This window comes from Diabrotica undecimpunctata, chromosome 2 (assembly GCF_040954645.1).
Source record: "Diabrotica undecimpunctata isolate CICGRU chromosome 2, icDiaUnde3, whole genome shotgun sequence".
Lineage (NCBI taxonomy): Eukaryota > Metazoa > Arthropoda > Insecta > Coleoptera > Chrysomelidae > Diabrotica > Diabrotica undecimpunctata.
Genome location: NC_092804.1, coordinates 96,010,862 through 96,023,361, shown reverse-complemented (window position 1 = coordinate 96,023,361; position 12,500 = coordinate 96,010,862). Strand labels below are relative to the sequence as shown.

Genomic DNA, 12,500 nt, shown 5'->3' with positions numbered 1-12,500 from the left:
TATATATATATATATATATATATATATATATATATATATATATATATATATTTATATATATATATATATACATATATATATATATATATATATATATATATATATATATATATATATATATATAAATATATATATATATATATATATATATATATATATATATATATATAAATATATATATATATATATATAAATATATATATATATATATATATATATATATATATATATATATATATATATATATATATTTGAGATGTACCTACTTGGCGTTTCATTTTACCCCCATGATTTTTCACTTTGCCACGCGTATGGGGTAAATTCAAACAATTGTTTAATTCGATACAAATTTTTTTCTCAATTATCATAATTCTGATCTTAATCATTTTAAGTGAAAAGACGCCTACAATACCATTATAATCTAAAAAGGTCTAAGTTTGGCTACGTTAAGTCGATTAACGTTTTTGTAAATTTCCAAATATTAAGTGTACTGCTTTGGCCCGACTTCCCCCACTTATCGCCTTTTGTTACTATACATTCCTCGTGGATATACCGAATACCATAACTCTTTTTTTTTATTATTGTTCTGAAGCTATTTTCTTGTGGCATTTTAAAGTAATTACTATTTAAATGGGAATAAGCCACAATTAAAGGTTAAAGTACGTTTATGGACGTTTCAATTTCCACTTCGGAAATCGTTCTCAAAATACAAACATTAGCAAATTAAACAAATTTTGTTTTTTTGTTACCTAGTGAAAAATTCTTCTAATAATTTAATTTTATCTGACTCATCTATATTGACAATTCAGACATACATTATACATTTTAAAGTAGACGACTTTAAAATGATATTGCCAATATTGTTGAGTTGCGTTCCTGGGACGACTTTACATCATTTATGTTTTTTAAATAACAAACATATAAAATCGGAATTTGGTGTTTATTGAAGGTAAACTAAATGCACGATCAAATACTTACCATGTCGGGATAGTATTATGCGGTTTTTTGTCCTGGTTTTTCCCTCATAATTTACTATGGAATCATTAACAGAAGAATTTTACTGTTATCATGGCATGTATTTGTCTTTTTTATCGAATGAACTATCTTATAACTAAAGTCGTCCCAGGAACGCAACTCAACAATATTTTGGCAATATCATTTTAAAGTCGTCTATTCTTCATTCACAAATTGTTGAGAGCACGAAATGTGCCTCAAACTCATAAAACGGTCGTAAATCATAGGCGTTCCTAAGGTGTTTATTCATTAAATAATAATATAATGTTTTAATACTGTTATATATAATATTGAGAATATTTTAATACTAATATATTTAGCAAAAAAACAATTAAAACTTTCACGACTAATGTTGGTTATTATATTATATTAATAAAAAAAGGAATTTAACCATTAACAATTTTGTAAATAAGAATACCTTATCTCTTTGGATATTTCAATACTAATCTTCGCGTTTAATCACTTTACTAGAAAACCTGGAATTCATATCCGAAGGTTTAATAATATAATTATATTCGAAACTTTACTTGAAAGGGTGAAGTTATTACGAACGAAAACAATTTTTTTGTTTAGTACGTTTTTGAGCGCATGTAATTTACGGCTCGTCGGTGTTTCCGCGTCTACGGCAGTAATTAGCGTCTCGAATATTTCTTTTGCGAATTATATGCAGTGCGTGAGTGATTTTTTATTCCATATACCTACGAACATTATCTAAGATCCATACGAAAATTCCGGGCTGAAGGAAGGCCCATCTTCTACCAGGATGAAACGTCGGTAAACTCAGGTCATACTCTAAAAAAAATTTGGTCAGATAAAAATATATTAAGCTCCAGGCAAGCCTTTATGGAAGGTTGGTCTACTGGTATCTCCCCACCTTCTGGTAAAGGCAGTAGATTAATAATTTCTCATATTGGCAGTGAAAAAGGATTTGTTAAGCACGGTTTGTTGGAATTTCAGTCCAAAAACACAAAAGACTATCACGAGGAGATGACAGCTGATGTTTTCGAAGAGTATTTTGAGCAGATGATTGAACACATACCACCAAATTCAATTATAGTATTAGATAATGCACCTTATCATTCACGACTAGTAGAAAGACTTCCAACGAATGCGTGGAATAAACAGGATATTCTTGACTGGCTGCGGAATAAGTATCTGCCTTACGAAGATGGAATGGTAAAAGCAGAACTTTTAAAAATTGCCCGGCAACACAAAGACTTCCACCCTACCACTGCCAGATAAATCCAATTGAACTCATTTGGGCACAAATGAAAAGCTATGTGGCTAGAAAAAATACATCATATAAAATACAAGCTGTACGTGAATTGTTATACGAGTCTTTACAACATATTACAAAACAAAACTGGAAAGATGCAGTAAGACATGTAATAGAAGAAGAACAAAAAATGTGGGATCTTGATAACATAATTGATGCGACCGTAGAGACACAACCGCTAATTATTAACCCTCAAGACGACTCGGATTCCGAAGTTAATCCTATTTATTTTGAATTTGAATAGTTTTCTAATCGTAATTATATAAGGTAAGTAATAGTAGTTGTAATCGTAAGGTATTAAAGGGGAAAGGCGCAAAATGTCGCCTGTCAAAATGTTCAATGTGTTTTAAATGTATCCATTGTTTTTTTCAAATCCTGAGAAAACTAAAAAGCATTTTTGAAAAATTTAAAGGCAGAATGAAATATTTATTAGAATAAATAAAAAGTTTCTTTTGCATGCAATATTTTCAATTAAAAATTATACTATATTTTCTCTTTTATTTTCACCCCTGTTACATAACATATTAAAATAAACATTGTAGAAGTTTTCAGGGACTTTCTGCCCTGAGTAATAATGTAATCTTTCATTCTGAGTTTAAATTTTTCAAAAATATTTATTAGTTTTTTCCGGATTCGAAAATAATGGATACATTTAAAACACATTGGAAATTTTGCTTCGCAAATTAATTTAATGTATCTTTTACAAATAGCAAGAAACTTTTTATTTTTAAATAAAATAAATAAGTTTTATTAAAAAATACAATTTACATAAGTACAATTTAATAAAATAAAATAAATGTTTCAATCATATACTCTACAACACTGGTCGGTCATCTCTAACCATTCAAAATACCCCTGTAATAGGATTATAAGGTATTGTATTCGTTCAGATATAAGGTGGGTTAGTCGAAAACATCTTAAACCGTCAGTTTTAGGTTGGTTTTTACTATTATATCGTATTACCCGTCCTCTCTGTATTTCAGTTTTCTAAATAGGGTTAAACTTGTAGTGAGCTATCAACAAATTGTGAACCGACTTATACTTTAAAATGTAAAATGTATGTCTGAATTGTCAATATAGATAAATCAGATAAAATTAAATTATTAGAAAAATTTTTCACTAAGTAACAAAAAAACAAAATTTGTTTAATTTACTGTTTGTATTTTGAGAACGATTTCCGAAGTGGAAATTTAAACGTCAATAAACGTACTTTAACCTTTAATTGTGGCTTATTCCCAATTAAATAGTAATTACTTTTTTTCTTAATAATTCGGTTTTGGCTTTGCTGAACTATGCGATCGTGCACTAAATAAATCTCTGGTAACTTCTTGTGCTTTCACATTAATGGCTTATCGACGTTTTTTATTGAAATTATCAACTTATATCCAATCAGGAAACCACTGGAAATAAAACTTGGTCTTAGTGTTCACATGTCTCTGCCTCACTTTGTTTTGCAGCTATATTTTTGTGATATATATGTGAGGTATAAACAGCATCACTAGTTCTCTTTGGAAGCTGCACCTCTTGCGTCAGACTCAGATCAGTTTTCATCTGAGATGTGAAATTGAAAAACTTTATTCAGTCCTATTTTTCTAATTGTCATTACCCGTCTACTCAGAAATGGTTTGATTTTATTATTTTAGTTTATACCGTTGTCACTACTGCAAAATGGCTGTTCTTCGAAATTTGTATTATTATTGTTAGTTGATTCAATTTCTGATTCGGTTACATGATTTTCTTTTACAAGTGGTAAAAGCTCATGGATGGTGTTAGAAGGTAGATAAAACAGAGTTACGTCTTTTCACTGCAGCTTCTAAAATTCGAATGTCTAAATGAGATGAAGCACCATCAAAAATTAAAACGGCAGGTCCAGGATTTTTGAATCCACAAAACTGATCCAACCACTCTATAAATAATTCTATGGCCATTCTTCTTTTCTTGGTCATTATAATTTTTGTTTTTTTGTTTTTGCTGAAAGATTATAATACCATTCTAGCTTTACTCGTTGCCCTTTCATAAATAGGTATAATAGGCAGATTATTGTTGACTATGCCGTTGCCACATGCCACTATTGTTAATTTTCGCCATGCTCTGGTACGACGATATGTACCCTTTTAGCACCTTTACTAGCCAATACAGTTAGTTGGTGATGCAAAGTAAGCTAGCATCCTTTATTGTCCATATTTTAAATTAACAGGTTTCCCTGCGAAACCTTTCCCATATAAAATAGGTCGTATAAGTTTTTCGAAATAGTCATTAACAACTGTAAAATTTAATTTTTGGGCTCTTTTCTAAGTTAAGATTTTGAGTACGATACTTTGCAATGTCAAGATGTCTTGAGAAAAACAAGTTCATCCATTTTTTGATAGCTATCTCCGTTCTGACTAAAAATAGACGCATTATTCCTGCCTGTTTAACCAAAGCATAAACGTTTTTTTGTAATATTTTGGGAGTTAATGGCATGCTCACATTATACAATCTTTAATGACTACTGGCGGCCGTCGAAGTCGTTTTTATGAACTGCCTCTAGCTAGATGGTTACGTAACGTACGCTGAGGGATATTAAAGGTAACAACTGCCCTAAACAGACATGCCATTCGTATAGCATTCATCGTAGCTTCAATAACTTCTTCGGACCATTGTGCCCTTTTCCCCGTGGACAGCGGACACGTCTGCAAAGAAAAAATATTTTAAGTGATTATGCAAACTATTTTTTTATAAAGCCAACTTACTCTTAATACGGCCAGTTGATTCCTAATAAGGCCAGTCAATTGCTCTTATCAAGGCACTGTCTATTTCTTTATTTAACCATAAAGAACAGCATTCATAAAAAAAGCATTCATTTGGTACTGCTTTACAAAGATAACAATTGGTACATATTGTTTAAGTAACTCGGTAACAGTGATTTTATAACTTACATAAATTAATTACTATTTAACTGGGAATAAGCCACAATTGTGGCTTATTCCCAGTTAAATAGTAATTAATTTAAAATGCCACAAGAAAATAGATTCAGAACAAAACTTACATAAAATTTATAACTGAACTTCGGCACCATAACAAACACGTGTCTCGTATACTTGGCACTACTATTTGATATTGCCAACTAAATGGAGTAGACGATCTTGACTAGAAAAGCGACATCTTTTATTTAATATCTATATTTAAGAAAATATTTACAATTAGCCTTATTCGGTGTATTAAGGCTAATTGTTTGTCGCCACTACCTTATCAATTTTTATTTTTATATTCTTTGGCATTTTATATCTTTTTAAAGTTACTACATTTTAATTTTAATTTTATAAAGCTGCAAATTTCCTTAAAAATATGTTCAATATTTTGTAGAATACCACTGAAAAAGTTTGAAAAGCCGAGGGATTCACTTAACAGAAATGGACTAAAAGAAACATTATTAGCCAAATACAGTGGAAATTTCAATGACGATAGCGCTGTCGTTTTAACTAACTATTTAGATGTAAGTTGTGTTTACTTTACTAATTTGATTTCTAAGTAACATAATATCTTGGAAACATCCTGCGACCTATAAAATATTTACCTCCTATTTTCGCTGAACGTCAAAGGAGAGCATATATTGGTTACTATTTTGATGATTCTGTGGTTATTTATAAACTACCTCATTTATTCTTGTGTCTAATTTGTTCCTATATACAGAGTAGACTACTGAAAAAAGTCCAACCTTATAATTGGCAATATTCATGTGATTTTGTGAAAAATCTTAGATGAAATTTTTATTCCAAAGGTAATATATTTTAACTATATTGCCATTTTTCAATTCCCTTCCTTCCAGTTCCAAAAACAACTAATTTAATAAGAAAATATGTACTTTAAGCTTTAATTAAGTATTTAGTCATAGATGATTTTTCTTCTCTTTCGACAACTCAATTTTTGTGAAAAGGTATAAATTTATTGCTACAGCAAGGTATAATAAGTTGCTACAGCTTTTAAAAATTAAACGCAACGCCATAATTTCGCTAATTTGATAGTACCTAGTAATATAAAATTGTATTAGATGTAACCTAAACAAAATCATTTTTAAAAAATATAGATCACCTCTTTTTTGTATATATTTTTTTTTCTTAAAAATATATACTTAAGTAGGATTGAATTATCTCCAATATTAAAGGCAAGGTACGATCCAAATAATCATACATTTACAAACTTTTGACAAAAGTTAAAAAGATTTTGAAACTGTTTTCTTGTGACAAGTTTTCATTAAAACTCAAAAACTTTGACAAGAATTTTATATGCTAAATTAGGATCTACGTGTGTAAAAAAAGTTTTGTAAAATTTCTGCCATTTCTAAGGAATTAATTGTTTGGAATTTTGTAGGGATCAGTTAGTAAGTAGATTTTTATGTTGACAAATTTGTTATAATATATAACGTTTAGCAGATTTGTACCTTTAGTACATATCTTTACTCTTCGATATATTGATTCTGGCTTTACCACCGTATGTGGGTCCTAGCCTCCCCAAGAATTTCTCTCCAATCGTCCCTATCCATCTTCCGCAAGCACGCATTCCTATATTTCTCATGTTTTCATAGATGTTGCCAATGAATATTACAATATTATGAACCTTGTTCTGGTTCTTCCTATTTGTGTCTGACCAATGGGTCTATCAAGAAGCGTTTTTCTATCTGGGTTATTTTATTCCATCCGTATTACATGCCCTAGTATATTTCCTAGTATATTCTATAAAGTTCGAAGCTGTATCTTCTTCCCCGCACTCCATTGGCATTCACCGCGCCATAAATTCGCCTTAGTACTTTTCTTCCAAAATATTCAGTTTTTCGGTCCTTTTTGTTAGAGGCCAGTTCTCCGAACCATGCGTTAAAACTGGGCGTATTATTATTTTGTAGAGGTGTACCTTTATTTTTCTCTTTATAATTGAGGATTTAAAGAAAGAGATTGAGCCTAAATATTTCTCTTCTATTTAGAGAGTCGTAGGATGCATTTTAGTGTAGTATATAAATATGTGATGAGTATCTGTCATATTTAATTTTTTTTTTCTAAAATTTGCCTTAGGGTTGCAATCTGATAAATTATCGATTATCCACCTCTGAAACCAGCCTGGTATTTTTCTATTACTCGTTCTGCACATGGAGCCATACGGTGGCATAATAAGACAGATAATATTTTATACGCTGCATTTAGATGCGTAATTCTTCTTTGGTTAGAGCATTCAAAGATACCTCTTTTTGTGTATGGTGTTCTGTAATATATAATATGATTCTTTCTCAAGTTAACATTTTTGCCGAGAGGGGGCATTTAGGCCTGTAGAACCCATCGCCGGCTCTGCGGACTTCTTCCTGTCCTCGGAATTAGACCGGGTGTTGACCATCTTTGCTTGCCACTGTGAAAAAAGTATCTGTTATAGGTAACAGTTCCAAGGAGCATTTACAAAATAACAGATCAAAAATAGAAAACAGAACAGGTAAAATAGTCCAAGTATTCCTTGACTTACGGAAGGAATAACTTAGTAAACAAGAAAAATAAAATGGTATAAAAGTACAATGCAAAGAAAATGTTTCTAAGTGTTTCTTGACTTAAGGAAGAAACAACTTAGGACAGAAATATAGATAAATGAAATATGTAAATATAAAACAAGGTATGGAAATATTTCTAAGTGTTTCTTGACTTACGGAAGAAACAACTTAGAGTGAAAACAAACAAGAGAATCAAATATGGAAAAATAAGAATACAAATACTTATAAGTGTATATCTCAGATAAAATATCGGAAATAATAATGTAACAATGATTATGAAAATATTTCTAAGTGTTCTTTTGACTTACCGGAAAAGAACGGCTTAGACGCACAATTAAAATAACAAGTCAAATATTCAGAGAAATATTTCTAAGAGTTCTTTGACTTACCGGAAAAAACTACTTAGACAAAGTACAAATCAAAATATAAATTAGAAAAAGCAAGATAAATATTTCTAAGTGTTCTTAACTTACGGAAGAACAACTTAAGAACAAAATACAAGAAAAATAAACAACTAAAATAATCAAATAAAATATCAAACAATCAGTACATGAACAAATATAGATCAATGTAATATTCTAACCTGAAAAGGTCTGAATATACAATAATGCTAAAATAAAATGGTATATAGGAAATCAGAAATAAAACAATAACTTAGTAGGAACAATAATAGCACCGACTAGGTCTACAGTAGAAGAGGCAAGCTCGACTGATCGATGAGAGAAAATCTACCTGCTTTTATGTAAAACAAATTCTTTGTTTTACGTAACAAAAGTGGAATTTCCCTGCATCGAATCAATTAGAAATTTGGATTTGGCCAAACTTGGAATTCCCAAGTATTTTGACCGATATCCAAATTCCTTGATGCGTCCGGCACTGCTGTCAGCTCCCGGTTGACACGCCTTTGGAGGACATCCCCCCTCCTCTGAAAGACCTAACGGTGCTAAGAAAATTTATTAAAACAATAGAAAAATACAATTTAAGAATAAAAAAAAATACAATAATAAAATTTTTACCCTAAAATAATATAATGTAAAAGACTTCAGATAAAAAAAACTAAGATATTGTACTTAAGATATTTGAACTTAATTGTATATGGTCCAGTAGACCCAGGTGGTCTAGGTAGTCCAGGTGGTCCAGGTGTGCCGGGTGGCTCGTCTGCTTCCGTCAAGGCTACTTTATTCACCCTGAGGAGGTCCTACGACGTCGTGAAGATATAAGGCTACTCAATTCACCTTGATATCTCCACGTGTCGTAATGGGACCTTATCCTTGGTCATCTTTGGCGGTCGGCTGCGCTGTGGTTCCTTCATCCCGTCCGTCCGGAGGGGTCAGGGTCCTATGGTCAGCATCGTCGACCATCGTGAACTCTTGGAGGAGATTCTCTTCAATCTCGCTCCTGGGTACGTCTTCTGAGGTTTGCTGCTCGCGTCTAAGAAGTCGTTTCTTTCTCTTGTGTGTCCGGTGACTTCTCCGGATTTCCTCTCGGAGTGGTATGTCGACCGGACCGTCGAGGATGGGGTCGGTGTCCTCCTCCTCGTCGCCGTGCTCCATTGTCTCTATCAATAGAACCTAGCCTGTCAGGAGGTCTTTTTCTGTCTTCGGGATGTTCAGCCGTAGGCAGATCGAGATATCTGGTCGCAGTTTATTCACAATTGTGATGCATCTCTGGTCTTCAGGGGTGTACGGGGCGAGACGTCTGAACAGGGCAGCTTTCCCATTAATGAAGTCTTCCGTTAGTTCGTCCTTCCGTTGGTGTTCGCCGTGGAGTTTGGATGTGAGGGCTGAAAGTAAAGCGGGATCGTTGTACTTCTTCAGGAGGCGGTCTCAGAACGTGTCGTATGGCAGGTCTGTATGTGAGAATTTCTGGGCCCATTTCTTCGCATCACCGTGGAGAGAATTGTCTATTAGGTAGTCAATCCATTGGTCCTCGTCGACATCGTATTTGGTGAGGAAGTTCTCTGCTTTGTTCAGGAAGTTGAGTGGATTCTCGATGTCTCGGCCTGAGAATTGGGGTAGTTTCATGTAAGTGATCCTGGGCTTCGGTAGCTCAGGTGTGTGTTGGGGCATCTGTGGTGTCGTGCCTTGGGTAGTTGAAAGGGCCGTCATCGCTTGCATAAGTGCAGCTATGAAGTCAGCGGTTGAAGGCTGGCTTGAAGACGGTCCTGGGGTCGTCGGTTCAGATTTTTGTTGGGCGCCATGTTGCCGAGAGGGGGCATTTGGGCCTGTAGGACCCATTGCCGGCTCTGCGGACTTCTTTCTGTCCTCGGAATTAGACCGGGTGTTGACTATCTTTGCTTGCCACTGATGAAATGGTTTAATACTGCTACTGGTATAAAATAACGGTTACCGTGACAAGTATCTGTTATAGGTAACAGTTCCAAGGAGCAGTTACAAAATAACAGATCAAAAATAGAAAACAGAACAGGTAAAATAGTCCAAGTATTCCTTGACCTACGGAAGAAACAACTTAGGACAGAAATATAGATAAATGAAATATGTAAATATAAAACAAGGTATGGAAATATTTCTAAGTGTTTCTTGACTTACGGAAGAAACAACTTGGAGTGAAAACAAACAAGAGAATCAAATATGGAAAAATAAGAATACAAATACTTATAAGTGTTTCTTGACTTACGGAAGAAACAACTTAGCATAAAAGAAAAAACTGAAAAAAAAAATGTATTACCTAAGTATTTTCTTAACTTAAGGAAGAAAATATCTCAGATAAAATATCGGAAATAATAATGCAACAATCATTATGAAAATATTTCTAAGTGTTCTTTTGATTTACCGGAAAAGAACGGCTTAGACGCACAATTAAAATAACAAGTCAAATATTTAGAGAAATATTTCTAAGAGCTCTTTGACTTACCGGAAAGAACTACTTAGACAAAGTACAAATCAAAATATAAAATAGAAAAAGCAAGATAAATATTTCTAAGTGTTCTTAACTTACGGAAGAACAACTTAGACACAAAATACAAGAAAAATAAACAATTAAAATAATCAAATAAAATATCAAACAATCAGTACATGAACAAATATAGATCAATGTAATATTCTAACCTGAAAAGGTCTGAATATACAATAATGCTAAAATAAAATGGTATATAGGAAATCAGAAATAAAACAATAACTTAGTAGGAACAATAATAGCACCGACTAGGTCTACAGTAGAAGAGGCAAGCTCGACTGATCGATGAGAGAAAATCTACCTGCTTTTATGTAAAACAAATCCTTTGTTTTACGTAGCAAAAGTGGAATTTCCCTGCATCGAATCAATTAGAAATTTGGATTTGGCCAAACTTGGAATTCCCAAGTTTGGGAATTCTTTTGGGAACACTCCTCCGGATGACAATATGCTCCTTTTCTAACTTGGCTGCACTGTACTGAACTGACTTTTTGTTTTCCTATTTTGCGAGACATGCCATTATATATGTATATATATATAAATATATATATCTATATATATATACATATATATATATATATATATACCTATATATATATATATATATATATATATATATATATATATATATATATATTGATTTATAGTGTCAGCAATCGGTCTGTAGGAATTAAAACTATATTTGTTTTATGTCTCAATATTTCGTCACGATTTTGTAACTTCTTCAGGAGAAAACTGTAAATTTATTAATTATTATTCTATGTAAAAATGAATATTTCAATACTTACAACTAGAAGAGTAAAAATTTTAATTTTTTTAACATATCTAAATTACATTTTATTTTAAATTATTTAGGAGTTACGGTAACCGCAATACATTATATTTTATAAAGTAAATTCTTATATAGGGCAATTTGTAGCGAATAAGTTAAAGTAAACAATTATTATGACCGTATTATCGATATTATAAGGTGGAAAGATGCAATTAAAAGAGGAATGAGAAAGAATCAGGAACATGTTAAATTGATCTATAAAATGTAATTGATATTGTTCTGAAGCTATTTTCTTGTGGCAAATTAATTGCTATTTAAATGGGAATAAGCCACAATTAAAGGTTAAAATACGTTTATTGACATTTCAATTTCCATTTCGGAAATCGTTCTCAAAATACAAACATTAGTAAATTAAACAAATTTTGTTTTTTGTTACTTAGTGAAAAATTTCTAATAATTTAATTTTATCTGACTCATCTATATTGACAATTCAGACATACTTTATACATTTTAAAGTAGACGACTTTTAAATGATATTGCCAATATTGTTGAGTTGCGTTCCTGGGACGACTTTACTTATAAGATAGTTCATTCGATTACATGAAATCAACTTTAACTTGAGAATATCCGTCAGAAAAGATCATAACATGTAATTCGTCTTTAAAAAGACAAATACATGCCATGATGACAGTAAAATTCTTCTGTTAGTGATTCCATAGTAAATTATGAGGGAAAAACCAGGAAAAAACCTCATAATACTATCCTGACATGGTAAGTATTTGATCGTGCATTTAGTTTACCTTTAATAAACACCAAATTCCGATTTTATATGTTTGTTATTTAAAAAACATAAATGATGTATTCTCTATATGTTACTGACTTACCAATACTGGTATTTTCCTTTTAATAACTTCCTCTTTCAATATGGGTAACCAGGTCCTACTACATTCTGCCGAGGAATTCGCGACACAATTGGTCTCATTTAGCATAATTAGAGCCGCTTCTTTGATTTTTCTCTT

At 31.9% G+C, this 12,500-nt stretch overlaps 1 protein-coding gene across 1 annotated transcript in view; it reads left to right on the top strand.

Moving 5' to 3' along the window:
• LOC140434738 (cathepsin D-like) overlaps positions 1 to 12,500 on the top strand; it is a 95,423-nt gene that overhangs the window by 421 nt on the left and 82,502 nt on the right. The window contains exon 2 of the mRNA XM_072523227.1: positions 5,636 to 5,765. Within this exon, the coding sequence (XP_072379328.1) occupies positions 5,636 to 5,765 (130 nt within the window). The remainder of the gene's footprint in view (positions 1 to 5,635; positions 5,766 to 12,500) is intronic.